This window comes from Balaenoptera physalus, assembly GCF_965194825.1.
Source record: "Balaenoptera physalus genome assembly, chromosome: 6".
NCBI classification, from domain to species: domain Eukaryota; kingdom Metazoa; phylum Chordata; class Mammalia; order Artiodactyla; family Balaenopteridae; genus Balaenoptera; species Balaenoptera physalus.
In genome coordinates this window covers 124529584-124556113 of record NC_138885.1, presented here as the reverse complement: position 1 = coordinate 124556113, position 26530 = coordinate 124529584, and the positions used below count along the sequence as shown (strand labels likewise).

Sequence of the window (26530 nt, the reverse complement as noted above, 5' to 3'; positions counted from 1 at the left end):
TTGATTGTACATTGTAAAACAGGGGATGCATGTTGAAATTCCTCCTGGGTGCTTTAACTCGTGCATTATATGTGCAGTATTTTCAATTAGCTACAGAAAAAAGTACCTTCGTTGTGAGTCTATTTTTACAGCTGGGAATTGCCCTGAAAACACAACTGACTATTTCATACATGTGAGATTTATTTCAATGACTCATGGGGCATTTGCAGTTTAACCAATAATTGAAAACATTATTGCAGTGTGGCAGGTAAAAGTAGGAAGTCATTTTGCATTCCTCCGAGCTCAATAGGCTTATGTTAGTCCAAGGGGCGGGCAGTGGACAGCGGGTGAGGGCAGCGTTGAGACTCGATCCTTCCTATTTCATTCCGTTCTGTGCTACACCATGGAAAGAAAGAGACCGCCTGGCCTAAGGATGCCGTGAGAGGGTGTCTCAGCAAGGACCCAAAGCACTAAGGTGTTCTCTTGTGTCTCTCTCCTGTTTTCATGTACCAGACGCAGATGGAAGGTCCGATCATATGTGAGGAGCCCCATCCTTCCCCTGATTCTTCGCCGACTACCTGTTTCTTCCCTACCATGCTTTTGCCCCCTGTTTCACATCAGCTGTCACCCAGCTCACCAAGGCAGGAAGCTAGCTTGAGACTCTCAGGATGGACCAACCAGCCCCTCCATGGTGGTTCATAAACATTACTAGGGATTTGGAATATGTGTTCCCGCTGAAAGGATGTTGTAAATGGTGGTTAGGTAATGCTGTATTAAAATACATTCTTGCTCCTGTGATTCAATCAAAGCATGGGTTAATTAGGTATTCTGTGGGCAGAATTAAAATCCTAACCACCAATTTTTAATTTTTCTCTGGATCAACAGTTCTTAGCCAGGGGCTATCCCCCTCTCTCCCAGGAACGTTTGTCAATGCCTGCAGACATTTGGTTGTCACAACTGGGTGAGCGGTGCTACTGGCATCTAATGGGGAGGCCAGAGATACAGCTAAACATCTCACAATACACAGGGCAGCCGCTACGACACAGAACTAGCCAGTCCCAAACGTCAATAGTGCCAAGCTGTGAAAGCTTGCTCTAGAAAAAAAGAAATAACTTCCCCAAAGACTTTACGATCCCAACCTGCTTGTAAGATGGTGGCTTCTGCAATCGACATTAGTATGTGAGGTGAATTCAGGTGCTCGCCAAAGGGCTGGCTTCTTCATCGATGCCCTGGTTACAGAGTCCCTTGGTGTCCCTTGTGCGGCGCTGGACACTGGGGAAGCTTGGTGAACAGGACGGAAAATGTCCCGCCCCACCCACAGTCAGAAAGAGCAGGATTATGGAGGCTGGAGGTGGGAAAGAGCCTGGCAGCTTCTGCAAACTGCCAGGGGGGAGTGTATCTGTCAAAGGAAGCCAAATCCGAGCAGGCTGGCCAGGTCGCAGGCTGTGGGAGGGTAAGAGCTCAGGGAAGCCACTGCAGGTTTGATGCAGGTCTTGGTGCCGAAAGTCAAGGTCAGCCTTCCCTATCGGCAAGGTCACTGGGCAGTGCAGACGGTGGGTTCGGTGTGGGAGACTGATGTCTTCTTCCAGGAATGTCGGTGGCTTGCTGAGCACAAAGAAGGCAGAGAGAGTAGACCGTTCAGGAACCGTCTCCGAGGTGGAGAGACAGAGCTTGTTGATGGTTCAGTGGGGCCGGGGAGAGGCTGGAAGATGACTCCCACACTTTCCGCTTAGATTCTTGAGTGGGTGGGGACCGCACTTACGGAGATGTAGATCCTGGAGGAACAGCACGTTTAGGGAGGAGGAGTCCTCTTTCCTCCCATTGCAGAATTTCTATGAAAACGGATAAGGGCACTTTCTCTATATCTTTCTACCCAATGTTTCTTTTGAAAAGAAGCATTGGGCTTTAGAGTCAGCTCTGTTAGCTAAAATCTAAGATATTTCTCCTGGATTACCTCTTCTCTCCAGTTCCCATCATAATAGGCTTTCCACTGTAGCTCAGAGTTATTTCTAAATGGCTTCCTTGGGCAGTCATCAAGCATTTTCTGTGTGAGATATTCTCTCCATCTAAGCAAATAAAACAGTAATGAGACTCCGATCACCATCCAGGCTTCTGAGACGCAGCTTGTCTGGCTTCGCCACACTAAAACTTTTTAAAAACTGTGATAGTCTAATCCTGCCCTATTTCATTTTCAGCTGGTAGGAAACCCTTTTCCTTATTCATGAGCCTGGCAGTCTCGGAAGAAGCGCCAGGAAATCATCAGAGCCTGATGCCCGTTTCCTGGGTCCCTCAGTGACCATTGGTCCTTTCCTGACGCCAACACCAGGGCCATTCAAGGAGGCTGCACGGGGCCCAGCTGCTGCCCCGGGAGGACAAGGCCACTCAGGTCACGTTCCCTGAGGACTTGTGACCAGAGGTGAAACTCTGATAAAGTCACATGGTAGACCCTTGAAGCCCACCTGCAGCAGAAACATGAAGGAAATGGCCCACAGTTGAAAAAAGACCACCAGTAAATAGAAAAGGCAGCTTAAAAATTCCCTTTGATTTTCAGAAATTGGAATTTGGGGAAATTTTGCCTCTGAGGAATCTGTTAGGATGGGCTGGTGAGTCCACCTTCAGAGGCTGAGGAGAGAGACCCCAGGACTCCTCGACCCTCTGTGATAACAGCAGTCATGGCAGAGCCAGCTTGGTTGAGCCCTTGGTGTTCAAGAGCTGTCCGAAGAACCTGAGATGTATCACCCATTTTTATTCCTCACATCAGCCCATAAGGCAGGGACTACTGTTTTACCTGTTGTACAGTGGGCACAGTGAAGTGTAGTGCTTGTCAAAAGTCATGCAGTGAATTGGTGGGGGACCTCGTCTGAACTTGGGTAGTTTGTCTCAGGAGCCTACAGAGGCCAAGATGCCTAAGAATTGGTGCTCTCTCAAAGAGTTATTAAAAGGCACAATTATGCAAAAACATATTTTTGGTATCTTTTTTAGAATATTGACATTTTTAATGTGCCTTCAGTAATTGAGAAAAGAAAGTAAATAATAAAAAGATCTGTCTTAAGGTATATTTGTTTGCTGACTAAAAGTTTTAAATAAGGGTTTTTATTTTTTACTTTTTATTTGAAGGTAGTTGTAGATTTTTTTTTTCACATCTTTATTGGAGTATAAATGCTTTACAGTTGTGTTAGTTTCTTCTGTACAACAAAGTGAATCAGCTATATGTATACGTATATCCCCATATCCCCTCCCTCCCACCCTCCCTATCCCATCCTTCTAGGTCATCACAAAGCATCGAGTTGATCTCCTTGTGCTATGCATATGACCCAGCAATCCCACTCCTGGGCATATACCCTGAGAAAACTATAATTCAAAAAGATACATGTACCACAATGTTCATTGCAGCACTATTCACAATAGCCAGGACATGGAAGCAGCCTAAGTGTCCGTCAACAGATGAATGGATAAAGAAGATGTGGCACATATATACAATGGAATATTACTCGCCATAAAAAGGAACAAAATTGAGTTATTTGTAGTGAGGTGGATGGACCTAGAGTCTGTCATACAGAGTGAAGTAAGTCAGAAAGAGGAAAACAAGTACCGTATGCTAACACACATATATGGAATCTAAAAAAAAAAAAAAAAAAGGTTCTGATGAACCTAGTGGCAGGACAGGAATAAAGATGCAGACGTAGAGAACGGACTTGAGGGCACGGGGGGAAAGGGGAAGCTGGGATGAAGTGAGAGAGTAGGATTGACATATATATACACTACCAAATGTAAAATGGATGGCTAGTGGGAAGGTAGTTGTAGATTGATATGCAGTCATAAAAAACAGTAGAGGGAGATCCCATATAACCCTTCACCTAGTTCCCCCAAAGGTATCATCTTGCACAACTAGTACACAGCAATAAATACCACAACTAGTACATTAACATTGTATAATCCACCTCGTTCAGATGTCAACAGTTTGACATGTACTCGTGTGTGTGTGTGTTTGTGTGTGTACTTATTTCTATGCAGTTTTATCATATTGTGGATTTGTGTCACCACCACGGTCAAGACGCAGGACAGTTTCATCACCAGGACCCCTCATGCAAGCTTTTTATAGTCACATCCATCCACCTCCCTCTCAGCTCCCCTAATTCCTGGTTGCCACTAATATGTTCTCCATCTCTCTAATTTTGTCATTTAAAAAATATTTTATAAATGGAATCATACAGTATGTAACCTTTTGGTTTTTTGGGGGGAGGGTTTGTTGTTGTTGTGTTTTGCTTTGTTTTGTTTGGCAGTGCAGCAAGGCTTGCAGGGATCTTAGTTCCCTGCCCAGGGATGGAAGCTGGGCCCCGGCAGTGAAATCGCCAAATCCTAACCACCGGAACACCAGGGAATTCCCCAGTATGTTACCTTTTGGAACTGACCTTTTTCACCAGCATAATTCCCTTGAGAGGCATCCCAGTTGATACATGTATCAATAGCTCATCCCCTCTTCCTGCTGAGTGGTGTTCCATGTATGGATGTGCTAGAGTTTATTTAACCAGTCACTTGTTGGAGGACATCTGGGTTGTTTCCAGTTTGGGGCTATTACAAATAAAGCTGCTACCAACATTGGTGCAGGTTTTCGTGTGAAGATGAGTTTCCATTTCTCTGAAATAAATGTCTAAGATTGCTGGATCATATGGTTAAATGCATGTAAGAGACTGACAAACTGTATCCTGGAGTGGCTGTACCATTTTACATTCCCACCAGCAATGTGTGAGTGATCCAGTTTCTCTGCATCTTCTCCAGCATTTGGTATTATCACTAGTTTTTATTTTAGCCATTCCAATAAGTGTGTATTGACAGCCAGTTGTGGTTTTAATTTGCATTTCCCTAATGGCTAATGATGTTGAACATCTTTTCATGGGCATATTCGCCCTCTGTATGTTCTCTTCAATGAAATGTCAGTCTGTGTCTTTGGCCCATTTTCTGATTGACTTGTTTGGTGTTTTTTACTTTATGTTGTGAGAATTGTTTGTATATTCTAGATAGTGTATCAGCCTTGTGTCAGATATGTGGTTTGCAAATATTTTTTCCTAATCTGTAGCTTGTCTTCTCATCATCTTTGCAGAGTCCTTTGTAGAGCACATATTTTTAATTTTGATGAGGTTGATTTATCAGTGTTTCCTTTTTGGGGGTCAGACTTTTAGTATCAAGTCTAAGACAAAGTAGGGTTTTGATTCCTGCCTCCTCTAATGTGCAGTGTCTGATCATGAGAAAGAAGGCGGTGGGGCAGGATGGACACTGGAGTGTGAAGGGTTGTTCTTCCAGCCTCTGTCTAGTTTGGACTCTGGTGTGTGTCATGGTGAGTTGCTGCTCAAGGTTATGGCCCCAGGGTAGACCTGGTCCTACAAAGACTGTAAGATGATGATGGTGTAAAGCAAAACTCCCAAAATCTCAGTTTCCAGAACCATACGTGGTACCTTCTAACACAAGGCCTTTTTGCACATGAGATCCTCTGTCTGGAGCACTCTCCCCTGCCCCCAGCCCCCTCCTGCTTTGTCATATAAAGTTCTTCCTCCAAAGCTGGCCTACCCGGCCCTTCCTCAGAGTACCTCCTCAACCCCTGCCTGCCCCCCCATCCCCCCAGGTGTGTCTCGGCTCCCTTTGTTGTAAATTTCACTTGCTGTCATACCACTTGGGAAGCAAATGTGTCAAAATGAATGTCAATATCCATTCAGTATTTATGATGATTTCATTAAAGTCTGTTTCCCTCTAGACCAAGGTTTCTCAGCCTCAACCCTATTGACATTTTGGAGGCGACAGGTCCTTGTTGTGCAGGGATGTCCTGAGCCCCGTAGGGTGTTGAGCAGCACCCTTGGCCTCCGTCCACTATATGCCAGTAGCACCCTCCTCCTACGCCCAGTTGTGACAACCGAAAACGTCTCCAGATGTTGCTGGATGTTCCCTGAGGGACAAACTGCCCAGATGGAGAACCACGGCCCTAGACTCTCAGCTCTGGGAGAGTAGGCACCAAGCCCATTTGTCCGTGTTCTCTCCCCAGCCCTGTGCCTGACACACTAGTGTTTCATTAATATTTGTTAATGAAATAAATGAATGGACGAACAGTACCTGCTATCGAACAGTTCTTTACGTGGCAACCTTGGAAAGACCACCTGATTCTTTCAAAAGAATCAAGTGGGTTTCATTGTGAATTTGAGCCTCAAAATCTAGAGTTCCTTTCTTCATAGTTGAATACAGTTTCCTTGCCCTCTTCCCCTGCTATCTGAAATAAAGATGCAGGAGTCTTCGAGTTTCTGCTTGATTAAAGCCCACATCCTCTGTTAACACTGCCAGAGCACCTCCATCATTCACAGGGCTGGGAGGCCTCCCACTATCTCTGAACGCTCCTTCTTCCAAGAAAAAGAGGACATCCCTGCCGGCAGAATGGGAACCTCGTGCAGGTGGCATTTTGCCGGTAATTTGGCTCTGCTGGAGACGCAGTTCAGCATTCGTCTGCTGAGTCTCCTTCCCTCTCTGGCCTCTGCTCCCTTTTCATGAGGAAAGGGAGGAAAAGAGAGATTTGGGCTCAGTTTTGCTTAGCTAAGCATGTAACTGAATATAATTAGTTCAGAAAGTTCCCAGGGAGTAAGTACAGTAGTCGTAAGAATAATTTAGGGATGTGTGAGCATTTTAGGTTTTTCTCTGTACCTGGCAGTTTGGTTCCCTGAATGATAGAGCTGACTTTGCTTTGGGTGGGAGGGAAAGGGCTGCTGGGCATGGGGGAGCAGGCAGTGGGTGGGGAGGAGAGGCTGATGGGAGTAACGGCTGGGTATGCCAGCCTCGGATCCCTACCGCTGCTTTATGGGAGGGGTCTCATTGGTACTCAGAGGTGCCGCAGCAGAGGGAGGCCGGGGTTGGTCCTCCCCCGCGCCGTAGAGGAACAACTGGGCCCGCTGTAAACGCCTTCCCTGCCCATCCTTGCGGGAGGCTCGGCATGACGCAGGCATTCTCCACTCCAGCCGCAGAACATCCGCGGGCTGTAGAAGAGCCTGATTTGATAAGGTGGGCTGACAGGCCAAAGCTTTAACTACTGGTACCACAAACCTTCCCTTCTGGGATTCACAAAGGGGATGGACTGGATCCCTTCCTCTCTCGTGGGTCGAAAGTTCCAGGGGGGACCGCTGTGACGGTGTGAGCACAGTTGTTGCTTTGACAAGAAACAGTCTGTGACTTCCGACTGAAGCCTCGATTCTAAGTTAAGGAAAGTCAGTTGTGACGCATTGGGGAAGAGTGGAAATGTGTGCTTTTTTGTGCTCTAGAAGAGCCTTCCTTATCCTCAGCACAACTAGCGTTTGGGGCTGGATAATTCCTTGAGGTGGTGACCGTCTCCTGCACCGTAGGACGTCTGGCGGCATCCCTGGCCTCAACCCGTGAGAAGCCAGTAGCACCCCGTCCCAGGTGTGACAACCCAAAACACCTCCGGACGTTGCCAAATGTCTCTTGGGGGGCAGTGCCGCTCCCCCTCCCAGTTGGAACCACTGCAGTAGAGTAACAAGCTTTCTGTTCAATTCCTGTGCCCTGTAGAGCTGTGGTCACTTGTTTACTCCAAGTATTTGGTGATTTAAGCACAGGACAGAGAGGTAGAAAGAAGGCAGTGTTTCTTTACTTTTTCCTTGGTTGACCCTTTAAACTCCTGCACAAGAGTCAGCATGATATATTGACTAAAAGTGTCAGTTTTCAGACGTCTCTTCACCTTGTATGATCTGTATGATCTGGGCAGGTCATTTAATTGGGCCTCAGTTTTCATTATCTGTAAAATAAAAGTACTAATGCCTACTTCTTAACTTGAGGATTCAGCTAGACGTTGAATATATAAAGCTCCAGGTACAGTGTCTGGCATATAGTAGGCATTCCATAAATGATGGCTAGTATTCTTGAGTACTTAAGAATGTATTTTACAAGTTTTAAACAAATTGGATTTTTTTTTGAGTTAGCAAAAGCAGTTGCTGCTGCTACCTAAACTAGTAATGGGAACAGTTAATTTCCATAGAATTACAGCTTATTTCATAAACATTATGGAGTTCCAACTATATAGTAGGTACTATGCTATATATGCAGGGAATAAAAAAATTAACTGTAATCCCTGCCATTAAATATCTAATATGTAGATTTAGCCACATAAATGGGTCAAATCGTGTTCATCAAAATAAAGCCATCGCTTACTGAAAGAGCTCAGCATGAAATGGTCCATGGGTTGTAATGGGGTGTAGCATTCATTTTAGTGTAGATAAAAGGATCCCAACATATTTCTCAACTCTCTCATTTTCCAATAAGTACCATTTTTTATTCAAGTTTTTATGATCCTGTGATTCAACCACTGTGATTTGTGTTCTGTAGCCTTCTCTGCTCCCTCTTAGTACACATCTCAGCTGAGCTATCTGGAATATATTACCATATCTTTAAGTTTTCTTCAAGGATAGTTTCCTAGCTTCTGAACGATACTGTGTTGGATGGATGTCATGAACTGTCCTTTACTGTTGGGTGTTGTAAGTTGTGCCCTCCCAGATGTAGTCCCTGAGTCAAGGATAAAGTGTAATTGATTCATTGAGGAAGTGCTCCCAGGTGAAACAGTAAAGGAATGGAAGAAATGGGACTTAGAAAGGGAAGCAGCCTATCAAGGGGCAATATCAGATGAAGTCCTACATCAGCCTAATCCCACGGGGAGCTCTAGAGAGTCTGTTGCACCTTCAGGTGGTCTGTGCCACCTTGAGGCAAAGAAGCTGGGCTTTTGTACTCCTGACCAGTAGTCAGTGGCTGTTGACCTCCCAGATGGCAGAATGCTGTATGTAAACTCCCGGCCACTTAGAACCCACTAAGATCATGGGCTCCAACTCACAATAGCAAGCCTCTGAAAATAGCAGGTGCAAATGATTAGCAACAAAGAACACAGACGCTAGAGGAGAAATGCACAAAGCTGATAAGAGGTCACCCACGGTGTCCCTTCATTGGAAATTTAGGTCGCAGTGATCATTGTTATTGCAATTTATCTATTGCAAAGAATATTGCAGTGATTTTGCTACTAGAAATAACTCCACAGTGAACATTTTTAGACTCAAATCTTTTTTTTTATTATTACCTTAGAACTGAGTGATAGAAGGAATATTACTTTTCCAATAGGTATATACATTTTAAAGAATATGCATATGAAAAATTGCCTTTCAGAAAGATTTTTATCAATTTACACTTCCAACACTTACTGTTCATTTTCTTTTTTAGCAACAATCTAGAGAGCATTGATTTCTCACCTATGAACTGAAGACCTGTAGACAACATCAGAGTTATTCTCAGGGGTCAGAAAAGTCATGTTCCTGGTCTAGCTTTGAGTAGAGACTGAATAAATGATATCTCAAAATATGATTGTTTTGAAATGTATCAAGATGCTGTTATGTATAGATAAAAAGCATTTGCATTTTATTAGTGTTTATGAATTCATGGTAGCATTTTATCATGTATTTTCACCAGTACTAAAAATATAACTAGTCGTGAAGCATCTGTAACACTTTTTTTTAGGTCTCAAAAAGGTGCTACCTTGTTTTAAAGATTGAGAACCACAAGTCAATACCACTATGATGTCTTAGGACATGTCTTGACTATTGATTAGAAAATCACCCATATAAACTGTTTTGTCTTAAAGATTTGTCTGTAAGAAAGTCCATACGACTTGGCACCATACATATAAAGCAGACTTAATGACCCAAGTCAACAGACTAAAAAGCACATCTCAGAACCATGAAAGGTTTTTTGGAACATACCTACCTACCTCCACCCCTGCCATAATAGAACCCCTTCTTTCTCTTATAGGGGTAAGGGAACACACCAGCATTGTCTTATTCTGTGTTTTAAATAGTCTAAAGAAATTATAAAGACACAGACAGGGCTATATCAAGGTGGAAGTATTGTTTGACCTGTTTTCTTAGCTCTGTCCTTGAGGCTTTCTAAATAGCTGTTGAAGTAAAAATCAGAGACTGTTTCGGGTCTTGAGCATTGAGGAAGACAAGGGCGACATTTACTGAGCCCCTACTCTGAGCCAGATACTGTGCTAGTTCCTGTCTGCCTTTCTGTTGTGAATATGGAATTCCCATGACCACCCTTGAAATTTGATTTCTAATACAGTAAAGGAGAAAGCTGAGGTTGATAAAGATCGTGACTTGCCTTGGATCTCTTGGTTAGTAGATGGTGAAATTGGGATTTGAACCTTACATGAATTTCCCCTGAGACTTAGAGGAAAATAGAATAAATGTCCCATAATCTTGTATTTTAAAAGATGGACACCTCTCAATTTAAAAAAGACCATAAAAAAAAGATGGACAACTAACAAAGCCCCAATTGCCTTCTTCCTCATAACCTTCCCCTTTCACCTCAAAAGAGATTTCAGAATGAATGGTTATGTGGATGAAAGACACTTGGATATCAGTTAGAGTGTACTTATAATATGTCTCTTTGTTGAAGGAACCTTTTAGACATTGTTGCCATACATTTCAGTAGCTGAACATTTCTTTCCTGGGTATTTTTAGGTTCCTTTCTGGAAAAATTAATTAGTGTCATAGATCAAGCATATACTTTGAAGTCTGATAAAAATGTAAGAAAAAAATCCAAAGAAGTCTCTAAGTCTCTCTCCAGTAACCTGAAAGAAGACATTTTAGAACCACCAAGCTACTGTCACTTTGATCAGTTGGCATTTCCTGTTTGTTCTCTTAAGTCTTAAGAATGCTAACTCATTCAGATAATACTCTGTACACTTCCCAAGGGTATCAAGAGGCCCTTTAGTTTTGCTTGTTCATCTCATTTTCTGACTTAAGAGAATGTGGTAGATATTTGGAAATGAGGACAGGTTCTGGTGGATGTAGTTCAGTAATGTTTGTAGAGGCTAGAGGGACTAGAGTCCTTCTCTCTCCATTATAGGACCAGACCTGAGGCTTAACCACAGTTATTTGTTCATTAGCAACTGCAGTCACTTTGCAGATACAGCCTTCACTTCCATAGGTCAACTCCTGAAGTTCTCCAGAATGCCTATTGCCAAACACCCTTAACGGTGTTAGGCCTTTGCCTGTCGGCAGAGTGTTGGTGAGAAACATTTGGCCTGACTGCTGGACAGCACAGTCCTACTTAAGGCCACTTAGAAGTCTCAGTTCGGCAGCCTTTCCTTCACATTTACTTCTTTAGGAAGCTCTGTCAAGAAAGCTGTTGGGAGAGGTCATGATTCTAATATAATCTGGTGTGCTATTTTTTCTCCTCCTCCTGTAGCCCCCCCTAGAAGAACTGGTTAATCCAGAGGTAGATTAATAAAGGATCTTAGTTTCCAAGAACCAGGATCCTAGGAACACAGAGACCAGAAGGATATCAACAGTTTCCCAGTGCCTGAGAACATGTCAGCTTTCATTGACGGGAGGGAGCTGGTTGTCACACCTTGCCCCCCACCAAGATAAACTAGGGGACTGTCCTTGTCATGCTGTGGGCCAGTTGTCCATTCCAGGAGCTTGCATTGTTAGGACCTCACTCAGGATGGGGTTGATCCAGGAGGCTCAGTGCCTTCACATGAGGGTGATTCATTTTGATTATCCTAGCCCAACTTTTAATGCCCAGCTCACTCCCCCATATTTTCATTATCTAGTGTGCCTCCCCTATGCCATACAGCCCTGGGAGGCAAACCAATTACAGGGTAGCAGTCTATCTTCCATAACTTGAATTTCAGTGTTCGGCTATAGTCCAGAGAGGGATGTAAGTGGATTTTGGATTTTTCTACATGTCTGTTGCCCAGTATCCCCACAGTTAACTTAGGGTTTATTTGGTCAAGATACTCAGATTGTGGTCTCTAAATACTGTCTCCCACTAAAAGGAACCAGAGTTCCCTAGAGAAGTGTCTGATTCCAACTGGGTATGCAAAATGAGCCTGGAACATCTTGCCAAACCAGAAACAAGGAAGCTATTGAGACTACAGGGTCACATAAAAGGTTCAGGAGCCAACCTGAAGAGGCTCGTTCTGAGCTTCAATAAAAGTAATAACATTTTAGTAGATCAAAACCCTTAAAATATGTTGAGAAACATGAGTTTGTAATTATACTAAGCAGACAAACAAAGAAACCCCCTCTGGTCAACACTAAGAATTCTGGGTAACCAAGTCATTATTTGGAGAATGATACAGGGAATGGATCTTGCCTTTGCTATACAAACTGAACCTCAAGACAACCAAATCGTTGGTTATGGGAAATTTCTTTTTATAGAAATATCCCAACCAATAAATGGAGAAAGAAAGAATTACAAAAGCACCATTTGGCAAGCCATAATAAAACAATGCACTTAGGCAATGATCATGAGTAACTGCTAACGTCACAGAAAAGAGACAGACAGCCGCTGTTTCCTGATTCCAGCCTCCTGGGCAGTACCTCTGTGAAATACTCTTGCAAAAAAGAAATTTGAATCTGATCAGCCTCTAGAGCAGAAGTTGGCAAACTTCCTGTGAAGGGCCAGGTAGTAAATGTTTCCTGGCTTTGCAGTCCAACTGGGCAGCTGTCTGTTCAACGCGCTGTAGGAGCCTGAATGCAGCCAGAGACAAAACAAAAACTGTGGCCAGATCTGGCCCAGGAGTCAGCAGACTGCTGTTCTAGGTCTAACTACCAGTTTACAGGAAGTAAGGAAGACAGAGGAGCTTGCTAAACAGCATCACATGAGTGCAATTAGCAAAATCTAGACTGGGAAACTCTACAGGACAAGTAAGCTGGTTTCTTCAGTAAAAAAAGTTCCAAGGAAAAAGTTAAAAATAAAGCAACTAGGGGAAGATTTTTTAAAAGACAAGAGACATATCAACCAGTTGCAATGTTTGGAGCTTATTTAGATCCTGATTCAAATAAACTGTAAAATAGAAGGCAATCAGGAAAATTTGGACACTGACTAGATATTTAACATAATAAAAAGTTATTAATTTTTGAGTGGGATAATGATATTATCTGTGTGTGTATTCCTTAGGTTTAGAGTATATGCTGAAAATATTTCGAATTATATGCTATCTAGAATTTGCTTCCAAATAATCTTTGATTCTGAAAGAAATAAAATAAGCCACAAGTTGATAATTATTTTTTCTGGATGTTGGGTATTGAGGGTTTATCTTGCATATATTTGAAATCTTTTATGATATAAAAAATGTTTAAATATATACATTTTACAAAATATATCACTTTAAACATTTTTTAGAGAAGAAGAAGGGATGGAGTATTTTCTGTTAGGCACTCCTGGGTCCTCCTAAAACTGGTGGGAATCATCTGGCTAAGAGTTGGCGCCAGAAGAGTCTTTCCAGTGTTTTTTCCCCCCGAAACTGTTTTCACACATCTTATTTGTTATTCTAAATAGACTCGACAGATATCATATTATTTATCATTTGCTCATGTGTTATATGTAACAGACATTTTGTTTTGTAAAAAAAGAATTTATAAGGTTGAAAGTAAGCTTCATCTTTTGTGACCAACTATACTAGGCTCCCATTGTTTAATCGATGAGCGTTTGTTCAGTGCAGGAGTCTGGCCACAAGTGCTTTTCACAGCCTGGGGAGGTAATGTGAGTGATGGCAACTGGTGGGGAGCAGAGGGGGCATGTAGGAAAGCAGGCGCCCAGCTCCTGGGGCAGTTGCTATGCAGGATGTCTGCCGTGGGAATGAGGGCCCTGTGTTACCAGAACACCCATTCATTTTCCTTTTTCCTGAGAAGAGCTCTAAATCTAGATTGTATGTGACATTATCTAACTTTTAGTTGCTTAAAATATTTCTACAATGCCTTGTCTTCCAAACCAAACACTTGCACAGCTGGATTAGACCTCTGATTTAGCGTCTACGCAATGGCAGGGCCCTAAATGAGAGCCTGTGGGCACCAGGATTCTAAAATGCCCTGGCCCTGCTTTCTGTGAGCTTCCAGTCTAGTTGGGAGGAAAAAAAAAATACTTGAAAAATAAAATGAGAGGTGTAGATAGGAAATGCTATGGGAATTCAGAGAAGGGGGTGGCTAACCCCATCTGGAGAAATTAGGGAAAGCTTCCCACAGGCCACAGAAGGAGTTGGGGGAAGCCCTGGTGTTCTAGGTGGAGAGCCAGGGAGAGAAGCAATGTCACGGACATGGGCAAGAGCAAGGCCCAGCAACAGGAAACCAACCCTTTAGGAGGAGAGTCAGTGGCCCTCCGTAGCCCACCCATGAAGGATGTTTCAAGACAAGATTGTGTTCTGTACAATCAGGTGAAAATAGGCAGCAAACAGAGGAAAACATGGCACTGAAACTCAGCTGAGGATCTGAGCAGCAGATCAGAGTATCATCTGTCTAGAAGTGATGGTTGACGTCATGGGGCCTGTAGAGAGTGTGTTTCTTTAATGCCTGCCATTGGCAAGTGGTACATTTATATTGGTGGTAGGGATGCTCTCTGAGTCTGGCATTTCAAAACTACCAACCCATTGTTTATAACACTGAATCTTACTTAAAGCTCAAAGCAGCACCCAAATACTTCAAAAACATTCCCCACGCTGGAAAGGAAAGGTTTGGAGTAAGTGAAACTAGAAGTCCATGGGGAAAGAGAAGCCCACATATGGAAGGATATGCCTGTGGTAATGGCTTTATTTATAGGTATATGGTCTCCCTCCAAGGATGGCCTAAAGTAGAGACTTTTTCACTGTTAAGAAAAGATTATTCAAGAAATTGAAATATTATATAGATTATGATTGTCCATATTAATGCTATGTAATACATTTGAGCAACATCTTTATTCCTTCCCTTAATTGAAAGTTTAAAGTGTAATTTCTCTTAAAAAATAAAACAGGATGTTATTATGTTCTTCCCATAATGAGAATCTCTTCGTTCTAGAGAATAAGCATTTCAAAGCCTGATAACTCCAACAGTTATTTCATGTAAAAGACTATCTATTTGGACATGAATATGTGTTAGTATTAGGAATGTTATCAGCCTATAATAATGTATGGATTAATACCCACTTGCCTGGCTACTGAACTTTGGAGAGAAGTGAAAGCTTAGTCTTGGACGTGTACACAAGCCAGGTGAGTTTAGACCACTGAGCATTTAGCCTAGGAAACTGAGGCCAAGAAGAAGTTAAGCCCAGAACATCAATCAAAAATAGCTCTGATGATTCATTCGGAGATTGGTTCAAGATGGCGGAGTAGAAGAACGTGCACTCACTCCCTCTTGCGAGAGCACCAGAATCACAACTAACTGCTGAACGATCATCGACAGGAAGACACTGGAACTCACCAAAAAAGACACCCCACATCTGAAGACAAAGGAGAAGCTGCAGTGAGATGGTAGGAGGGGTGCAATCACAAAAAAATCAAATCCCATAACTGCTGGGTGGGTGACTCACAAACTGGAGAACACGTATACCACAGAAGTCCACCCACTGGAGTGAAGGTTCTGAGCCCCACGTCAGGCTTCCCAACCTGGGGGTCCAGCAACAGGAGGAGGAATTCCCAGAGAATCAGACTTGAAGGCTAGTGGGATTTGATTGCAGGACTTTGATAGGACTGGGGGAAACAGAGACGACACTCCTGGAGGGCACACAAAAAGTAGTGTGCGCATCAGGACCCAGGGGAAGGAACAGTAACCCCATAGGAGACTGAACCAGACCTACCTACCAGTGTTGGAGGGTCTCCTGCAGAGGCAGGGGGCAGTTGTGGCTCACTGCAGGGACAAGGACATGGGCAGCAGAAGTTCTGGGAAGTACTCCTTGGCATGAGCCCTCCCAGAGTCCACCATTAGCCCCACCAAAGAGCCTGTAGCTTCCAGTGTTGGGTTGCCTCAAGCCAAACAACCAACAGGGAGGGAACTCAGCCCCACCCATCAGCAGACAAGCAGATTAAAATTTTACTGATCTCTGCCCACCAGAGAAATCCCCAGCTCTACCCACCACCATTCCCTCCCATCAGGAAGCTTGCACAAGATAGCCTCATCCACCAGAGGGCAGACAGCAGAAACAAGAAGAAATACAATCCTGCAGGCTGTGGAATGAAAACCACATTCACAGAAAGATACACAAAATAAAAAGGCAGAGGACTATGTACCAGATAAAGGAACAAGATAAAACCCCAGAAAAACAACTAAATGAAGTGGAGATAGGCAACCTTCCAGGAAAAGAATTCAGAATAATGATAGTGAAGATGATCCAGGACCTCGGAAAAAGAATGGAGGCAAAGATCGAGAAGATGCAAGAAATGTTTAACAAAGACCTAGAAGAATTAAAGAACAAACACCTAGAAGAATAAAAGAACAAAGAAACAGAGATGAACCATACAATAACTGAAATGAAAAATACACGAGAAGGATTCAATAGCAGAGTAACTGAGGCAGAAGAACAGATAAGTGACCTGGAAGACAGAATGGTGGAATTCACTGCCACGGAACAGAATGAAGAAAAAAGAATGAAAAGAAGACAGCCTAAGAGATGTCTGGGACAACATTAAACGCACCACCATTTGCATCATAGGGGTCCCAGAAGAAGAGAGAGAAAGGACCTGAGAAAATATTTGAAGAGATTATAGTCAAAAACTTCCTTAACATGGGAGAGGAAGTAGCCACCCAAGTCCAGGAAGCACAGAGTCCCAGGCAGGATAAACCCAAGGAGAAACACGCTGAGACACGTAGTAATCAAATTGACAAAAATTAAAGACAAAGAAAAATTATTGAAAGCAGTAAAGGAAAAATGACAAATAACATACAAGGGAACTCCTGTAAGGTTAACAGCTGGTTTCTCAGCAGAAACTCTACAAGCCAGAAGGGAGTGGCATGATATACTTAGAGTGATGAAAGGGAAGAACCTACAACCAAGATTACTCTACCCAGCAAGGATCTCATTCAGATTTGGCATAGAAATCAAAAGCTTTATAGACAAGCAGAATCTAAGAGAATTCAGTACCACCAAACCAGCTCTACAACAAATGCTAAAGGAACTTCTCTAAGTGGGAAACACAAGAGAAGAAAAGGACCTACAGAAACAAACCCAAAACAATTAAGAAAATGGTAATAGGAACATACATATTGATAATTACCTTAAATGTGAATGGATTAAATGCTCCAAGCAAAAGACACAGGCTTGCTGAATGGATACAAAAACAAGACCCATATATATGCTGTCTACAAGAGACCCACTTCAGACCAAGGGACAAATACAGACTGAAAGTGAGGGGATGGAAAAAGATATTCCATGCAAACAGAAATCAAAAGAAAGCTGGAATAGCAATACTCATATCAATAAAATAGACTTTAAAATAAAGAATGTTACAACAGAAGGAAGGACACTACATAATGATCAAGGGAACAATCCAAGAAGAAGATATAACAATTATAAATGTATATATGCACCCAACATAGGAGCACCTCAATACATAAGGCAAATGCTAACAGCTATAAAAGAGGAAATCAACAGTAAGACAGTAATACTGGGGGACTGTAACACCTCACTTACACCAATGGACAGATCATTCAGACAGAAAACTAATAAGGAAACACAAGCTTTAAATGACACAATAGACCAGATAGATTTAATTGATATTTATAGGACATTCCATCTGAAAACAGCAGATTACACTTTCTTCTCAAGTGCACATGGAACATTCTCCAGGATAGACCACATCTTGGGTCACGAATCAAGCCTTGGTAAATTTAAGAAAATTGAAATCATATCAAGCATCTTTTCAGACCACAACACCATGAGATTAGAAATAAGTTACAGGGAAAAAAATGTAAAAAACACAAATACATGGAGACTAAACAATACATTACTAAATAACCAGAAGATCACTGAAGAAATCAAACAGGAAATCAAAAAATACCTGGAGACGAATGACAATGAAAACATGACAATCCAAAACCTATGGGATGCATCAAAAGCAGTTCTAAGAGGGAAGTTTATAGCAATACAATCCTACCTCAAGAAACAAGAAAAATCTCAAATAAACAATCTAACCTTACACCTAAAGGAACTAGAGAAAGAAGAACAAACAAAACCCAAAGTTAGTAGAAGGAAAGAAATCATAAATATCAGAGTGGAAATAAATGAAATAGAAACAAAGAAAACAATAAAAGATCAATAAAACTAAAAGCTGGTTCTTTTAGAAGATAAACAAAGTTGATAAACCATTAGCCAGACTCATCAAGAAAAAGAGGGAGAGGGCTCAAATTGATAAAATGAGAAATGAAAAGGGAGAAGTTACAACGGACACCACAGAAATACAAAGCATCCTAAGAGACTACAGCAAGCAACTCTATGCCAATAAAATGGACAACCTGAAAGAAATGGACAAATTCTTAGAAAGGTATAACCTTCCAAGACTGAACCAGGAAGAAACAGAAAACATGAACAGACCAATCACAAGTAATGAAATTGAAACTGTGGTTAAAAATCTTCCCACAAACAAAAGTCCAGGACCAGATGGCTTCACAGGTGAATACTATCAAACATTTAGAGAAAAGCTAACACCCATCCTTCTCAAACTCTTCCCAAAAATTGCAGAGGAAGGAACACTCTCAAACTCATTCTACTAGGCCACCATCACCCTGATACCAAAACCAGACAAAGATACTACAAAAAAAAAAGTTACAGACCAATATCACTGATGAATATAGATGCAAAAATCCTCAACAAAATACTAGCAAACAGAATCCAACAACACATTAAAAGGATCATACACCATGATCAAGTGGGATTTATCCCAGGGATGCAAGGAATCTTCAATATATGCAAGTCAATCAATGTGATACACCATATGAACAAATTGAAGAATAAAAACCATATGATCATCTCAATAGATGCAGAAAAAGCTTTGGACAAAATTCAACACCCATTTATGATAAAAAATCTCCAGAAAGTGGGCACAGAGGGAACCTACCTTAACATAATAAAGGTTATATATGACAAACAAAGGAAACTATAAACAAGACGAAAAGACAACCTTCAGAAAATATTTGCAAACAAATCAAGGACAAAGGATTAATCTCCAAAATATATACACAGCTCATGCAGCTCAGTGTTAAAAAAAACAAACAACCCAATCAAAAAATGGGCAGAAGACCTAAATAGGCATTTCTCCAAGGAAGACATACAGATGGCCAAGAAGCACATGAAAAACTGCTCAACATCACTAATTATTAGAGAAATGCAAATCAAAACTACGAGGTATCACCTCACACCGATTAGAATGGGCATCATCAGAAAATCTACAAACAACAAATGCTGGAGAGGGTGTGGAGAAAAGGGAACCCTCTTGCACTATTGGTGGGAATGTAAATTGATACAGCCACTATGGAGAACAGTATGGAGGTTCCTTAAAAAACTAAAAATAGAATTACCAGACTTCCCTGGTGATGCAGTAGTTACGAATCCGCCTGCCAACGCAGGGGACACGGGTTCGAGCCCTGGTCTGGGAAGATCCCATATGCCGCGGAGCAATTACGCCCGTGAGCCAGAACTACTGAGCCTGTGCTCTAGAGCCCACGAGCCACAACTACTGAGCCCACATGCCACAACTACTGAAGCCCACGTGCCTAGAGCCCTTGCTCTGCAACAAGAGAAGCCACTGCAATGAGAAGCCCGTGCACCGCAACGAGGAGTAGCCCCTGCTCACCACAACTAGAGAAAGCCCGTGTGCAGCAACGAAGGCCCAATGCAGCCAAAAATAAAATAAATAAATAAATAATTTTAAAAAGTAAATAAATAAGATAAAAATAGAATTACCATATGACCCAGCAATCCCACTACTGGGCATATACCCAGAGAAAGCCATAATTCAAAAAGACACATGCACCCCAATGTTCATTGCAGCACTATTTACAATAGCCAGGTCATGGAAGCAATGTAAATGCCCATCGACAGATGAATGGATAAAGAAGATGTGGTACATATATACAATGGACTATTACTCAGTCATAAAAAGAATAAAATTAGGTCATTTGCAGAGATGTGGATGGACCTAGAGACTGTTATACAGAGTTACGTAATTCAGAAAGAGAAAAACACATATCGTATATTAACGCATATATGTGGAGTCTAGAAAAATGGTACAGATGAACCAGTTTGCAGGGCAGAAGTTGAGACACAGATGTAGAGAACAAACGTATGGACACCAAGGGGGGAAAGCCACCGGGGGGGTGGGGGTGGGGGTTGGATGAACTGGGAGATTGGGATTGACATGTATACACTAATATGTATAAAATAGACAACTAATAAGAACCTGCTGTATAAATAAATAAATAAAATTCAAAAAAATTTAAAGAAAGAAAAACTGCTCTGATTCCAAGTTCTGCACAGCCCCTGACACTGTCCGAATGCACTGTTATGAAACTACACACAGACATCTCACAAAAACTTCCCAAATCCAAGGAACTAAGAAAAACACCCCTGGCAGCCTTCCCCCACTTTATAATGAAACTGTTGTTTTAGCAAAAAATTCACAACCAAGAAAAATTCTGCTAAATAAGGTGCGTATTTATTTGGGAGACTGTCTTTGCTGATTCCAAGACCTTGGAACTTAGCTTTCTCTCGTTACTGTTGTTTTCTACCCGTTTTACAATCTTCTACATAAGTCTATAGTATGTGGGTGAATCAACTTTAAGCTATCAGAGGCAAAACCAATTTGATGTCCTTTATGAGTATGCAGATTCAAATGTTTATTCAAATATTTGCTGATCCAGGAGGATTTCTTTGGGAAGCTTGGGGAGAATAGCTAATGGCACACTGAAGGCAGATGCCAGAAGCCATCGTAATGCAAGAGTCTACAGTTCAGATTGATGAAGTTGGTGCCAGTCACCGAATTTGGCCATTTGTAACAAAGAAGGTACAAATTGTTTTATACTTATGATGGCTTTGTAGTATATTAAATGTTAAAGAGGAAGTTTATTTCCAGAAAGAAAGAAGCAGGGGAGTGGACACAATGTCTAATTTTTAGACCAAATGAGTAGAACTTCCATTCAGGATTTGGAAGCGCTCCATTATCCAACAGGCTGAAAGTAACTCAGGGGATTGTCATGGTTTTAGAGACAGTCCAAGGTGCCAAAGTCAAAACAGGCCACGCTGGCCATAGGAAAGCCCCAAGTGGGAGTGTATGTAGGTCACTTACATGTTTTGAATTTAGACAGGCTGTGTTTATACAATCATTTTACAATTAAGCGCTGGATAAATTCTGAATGTTCTAAATTTTTGATAATGTGCTTTTTTCCCAACATATAAGAAAATTACACCATCACCTTGAACAATGATGTCTTTAATGGTTCACCTTGGGGCCCTGAGTGTTTGGTGGAGCACGGGCGGGGAACTCTGCCTCTGCTGACAGGCCTCTTCCCACCCCAGTGAATTTCACTCTGCTTGAGAAGTGTTTGGAGCTAAGAGTGAGTGAGGCTCAGGACTAAATTAGTCACGCTCAATAAACATTATTTTGATGCAATGAAAAAGAATGAACAAAAATAGAATGTGTATCAGCCATCAGGTTTAATCCCACACGTATTTACTGAACATCTACTTGGGGGGAAGAAGGCCAAGTACATAGAGAGGAAGGCAAGGGAACACACATGCCCGTTTTGCCCGATGCTGTCCTGGTGCCCTTTCTTTCCCTGGAGCATATGGATGTTATTTCCCCTCGCTCCAGGTCTCCTCTCTAAAAGGCTCCCCTCTTTCTTGTTCTCTGCAGACACCCCCAACCTCCCCCATGTAAATGCACATAACAGGAGGACAAGTTGTTTCCTGGGGAAACTTGTGCTGATCAGAAGCTCGGGTCTATAAGGGAGGGACCAAATTAGCCACATCTCAAATTCTGCTTTTGTTTTACCAGCTGCTGCTTCTAAGGTCTTATTTAATGAAAGTATTTGCTTTTCCATAAACACATGTAAATTTCCTACCTCTTGCTTGTCACAGCCAAAGAAAGCTCAGTAAGTGGTAGTCAAGGAAGAAAGCATATTTCAAAAAAATCACTGTAACTGAGAATATCAGTATAAACAACGCCATCTTCACAATTGATGAATTTGCCAATTGTTCTGCCCTCTTGTAGATTTAAGGGTGTCACTTAAATTTATTTTCATTATCAATTCATTAATTAAGAAAGTTATATATATGGTAAAAAAAAAGAAAGCGTGTAGTTATAAGATAATCACAGCAACCCAAGGGATTCACTCCCTTATTTCAAACTCTCCAGTGCCTTCTTTCTTTTGTTTTTTTTCTTAATTTATTTGATCGCACTGGGTCTTAGTTGCGGCTCACCAGCTCCTCAGTTGCGGCACGTGGACTCCTTAGTTTTGACTCACGGGCTCCTTAGTTGCGGCTCACCAGCTCCTTAGCTGCGGCACGCAGCCTCCTGAGTTGTGGCATGCGAACTCTTAGTTGGGACATGCATCTGGGATCTAGTTCCCTGATCAGGGATCGAACCCGGGCTCCCTGCATTGGGAGTGCAGAGTATTAACCACTGTGCCAGCGGGGAGCTCCCTCCAGGGGTTTCTCATGACCCCTAGAATGAAATGCAAGAGCCATACCTGGTGTGACAGGCCCTTCAGGATCTGGCCCCTTTTTCTTCTTCACCTCCTCCCCCACCTCTCCCCTCCATGTCCCTTACATCGCTGGCACACCAACCTCCGACAATCCACCTCTGTTCCCACCTCAGGGCCTTTGCCCTGCCGTCCTTCTGCCTGGCACATCCTTCCCCCCTTTCTCGTCACTCAGCTGTCAGCACACGTGTCCCTCTGCAGAGGTGGCCTCCCTGCCTGTCCTGTCCCATGCTCCCCCACTCCATTCACTCACTTCACCGTGTCTTATTGTTGTGGCCTGATCCCTCTCTGAAATGACTTTATTGCCTCCTGGTTTACTTTCTGTCTCCCCTCTAGAATATAAACTCCAGGAGGGCAGGGGTCTTGGCCATCTTACTTATATTTCTATGCTCAGCACTTAGACGAGTGCCTGGCACACAGCAGGGTCTCAGTAAATATTGGTGTGATTGGATGAAGGGTGGTAACAAGGATGAAATAATGATTAGAACTGTGCCTGGCACAGAGTTGGGACCAGCAAGTGGAAGTTTCCTTCCTCTCGCTCCCCATCCCCCTAACAAAATATACATAAAGGAAAACAATCTAATCTACACTGTTGTGTCTTGAATATATTAAAGACATTCAGTTACACTGAGTATAGTAAATCATATCTAGCTGAGTACAAAGTAGCCTCCAAAAAAGTATTCATTAAATGTAGAATGTAAATATTTTCTTGATTTCATTTTTCAGGTTGTCCTTGCCAGAAGGAACCATGAATTGGCATTTTCCCTTCTTCCTCGTGGCCACCGTGACATTGCCCTCTGTGTGCTCCCAGTTCAATCCCCTGTCTCTGGAGGAACTAGGCTCGGACACAGGAATCCAGGTGTTCAATCAGATTGTCAAGTCCCGGCCTCATGACAACATCGTCGTTTCCCCCCACGGGATTGCGTCTGTCCTGGGGATGCTTCAGCTAGGAGCCGACGGCAGGACCAAGAAGCAGCTCACCACGGTGATGAGATACGGCGTGAATGGTGCGTGCGCCTGGGCCTGGCTGGCGGGCCTTGCAGGAGTCCCAGTCTGGAGGGCCCCTGGCTTGGTCTTTGCTTACCGCGGCGAGGAGCAGAGCAGCTGGGAGGGGTCTTGCTTGGTGCCCCCTGGGCTTGAGGGCCAGTCTCCTCTAAGGGACAGTGGCAATGCTAGGAGTCAGGAGAGCTGGGTTCTGGTCTCCGTTCGGTAGCTGTGGGACTTTGGGCAGTCACTTGACCTCTTGAATGCCCCTGTTTTCTCATCTCTAACAAGAAGACTTCCCGTCTGCCCCCTCTCTATGTTGTACAGGGCTCAGAATGCATCATGGCTGTGAACGTACTTTTAAATCCGTAATCTGGGGAGGTGGGTGGGTGTGACCATGGAGGGCAGCCCGGGTCAGCCTTATGCTGATGGAACCGCTCTGCGTCTCAGTTGAGGTGGCGGACGCACGAATCTCCATGGGGGGTAAAATTGCATAGAGCCACACACACACACACACACACACACATGCACATGCATACGTATGTAAAACAAGTGAATGAGCTCTGGGGACTGCACCAGTGGCAGTTTTCTCGTTGTGGATCTGTACTACCATCATGCAAGATACTACCGTTGGGGAAACTGGGTGAAAAGTGGAAATATACAGGACCACCTTGTATATTGTTTTGCAACTTCCCGTGATTCTATCATTATTTCAAAATAAAAAGCTATAAAAGAAGTTTGTTTAAAAGTAAGGCCCGGGGCTTCCCTGGTGGTGCAGTGGTTAAGAATCCGCCTGCCAATGCAGGGGACACGGGTTCGAGCCCTGGTCCGGGAAGATCCCACATGCCGCGGAGCAACTAAGCCCGTGCGCCACAACTACTGAGCATGCACTCTAGAGCCCGCGAGCCACAACTACTGAGCCCGTGTGCCACAACTACCGAGCCTGAGCTCTAGAGCCCACGAGCCACAACTACTGAGCCTGCGTGCCACAACTACTGAAGCCCACGCACCTGGAGCCTGTGCTCCGCAACAAGAGAAGCCCCAGCTCACCGCAACTAGAGAAAGCCCGCGCGCAGCAAGGAAGCCCCGACACAGCCAAAAATAATAAATAAATAAAATAAATAAATTAAAAAAAAAAAAGTAAGGCCCAGTAGGAATGGTTTCGTTTTCTTGAAAGAAAGCCCCGTTTTAATTACCTGTTTAAGCTTAAGAGCTTACACCCCCTAGTGCTGTCCCTCAGCTTTAGCTCAGGTTTCTCAGCCGCGTCCCCTCCCACCACCCTCTCCACAGTGCTGGGCATGGGCCAGCGCTAGCCTTGGAGTCCTTCCTTGGCACCAGCCTGTGTCGTCACCTTGACAAGTCACATCTCACATCCAGGTTTTAGTTGCTTTACTGGGAAGCGAGGATGTTTTCCCACCCACATTCCTCCACTCCCACTGGCCATAAAGTTCTAGGAATCTTGACCACATTGGTGCCTTCGCTGGGAGAGGAGGAGAGATGGGGGTTTGCGTACTCCAGGACTCCCCTCTGTGCCCCAGTTAGATCCTTCTCAGTGTAGCCCCCGGGGGCTGCCAGCACCAGATGCCCACCCGCCCCGCTCTGTTTACAGGGCATTAAACTGTTGCGTGAGTTTGCGGTTTGTTCACCTGTTGGAAGCACTGGGGGACTAAATATTTGGAACACACCGTTGTACCCTTGCTTGGAAGCCCACAGAACTCTTGGTGATTTATAACTTCATAGTGGATCACCCATGGGGTTCCTGGCCTCTCCCAGCGCCACCCAGGCCCTGTGGGCCAGCACCATTCCAAAAGAGCAACCGGATTGTCCTTGTTTGTCTTCCCGCTGAGCCACATTCATTTTAAGTAGTGTTTCTAAAGTTTTGACAACATTGGTCTGTTGGCAACTCCCCCCAACCCCCATCTCTTCTTCCTCCAAAATCACTAGCAGTCGAGTTGTGGAATGACTTCAGTTCACATGACAGACTCACCAGGGGAGCCCGGGTGGGTTTTCATGCCCTGCTTTGGGCTCAGCCTCTGAGAACTTAAGACAGCGGCACTCTGGTTGAGGGCAGAGGCAGGACAGTCTGGGGCACAGGAGGAGGATCTGCCCTGATCTTTTCTGGGCAGGAGACTGGGGACCGTGGAGGAGTTGAAAGGGACAAGTGCCGCGATTGGGCTCTGAAGTCTGCTGGTCCCTTCGTTGTACAACGTGCCTGCCCACTCCTGCTGGGCCTGCCCCACAGAACCCGTGAGGGGTGCAGTCTCCAGAGGCCTCACAGAGGGCCAAACCGTGGGGCTCTTACCTGCCATTATTTAAGAATGACAGGTCAGCTCTCCAGGGTACCGTCAAGGTGACTCTGCCGGTTGTTTTAGGACAGTGTCATTTTGAAAGGACCCCAAGCGAGTAAGACAGATCTGTAATTCGAGCTCTCTGTAGGAACATATTTCATCCTTTATAACTTATTTCCCTCTTTTCCATGCTCTGAAACTAAATGGAGCGTGTATGAATGGCCTGTGTGAAATAAAGCTTACGTTGCCGTAAAACTAATTCCCTTACTTTGTGAGCTTCGTATCAAGTAAAAATCACCTTGTTCTTGGATGGTGGCACATGGCCATTTTTTATAGTCTTTCTGATGCTCAACTTTATGCCTTTTTTTCCCGAAAATAGAGAAAAATCGTGTTGTTACATCTTTGGCAAGAAAGGAAATAGCGCTTCAGATTGTTAAGAAAGACGAGATTAGGAAGAGTCCTTTGGTTTATTCCCCCATGGCTACATAACTGAAGAGTTTTCCAGTCTTCCTATTGACCTGGTGCCAGGAAAGTCTTCCAGGAGAGCGAGGTCTACTTGGGGAAGTTGTGGAGAAGGCCTGGAAGATGCCTGCTTTGAAGCTAGAAGCGCAATTGCTCTTTAGGGGCTATTAATAGTTATACTTCATTCTACGCCCTCCCTTTTCTTAACAGAAGGCCACTGAGAAAGCAGATGACTTAGTCTCTTGCTACTCGTACTAGTTTTGCTTATACTGTTCTTAT

At 43.5% G+C, this 26530-nt stretch overlaps 1 protein-coding gene across 2 annotated transcripts in view; it reads left to right on the top strand.

Annotated features, from left to right (window-relative positions):
- SERPINE2 (serpin family E member 2) overlaps window positions 1-26530 on the top strand; it is a 75681-nt gene that overhangs the window by 22986 nt on the left and 26165 nt on the right. For both annotated transcript variants that reach the window (XM_082464679.1, XM_082464680.1), the window contains exon 2: window positions 23244-23524. In XM_082464679.1, coding sequence (XP_082320805.1) covers window positions 23266-23524 — 259 coding nt within the window. In that variant the 5' untranslated portion in view covers window positions 23244-23265. The remainder of the gene's footprint in view (window positions 1-23243; window positions 23525-26530) is intronic.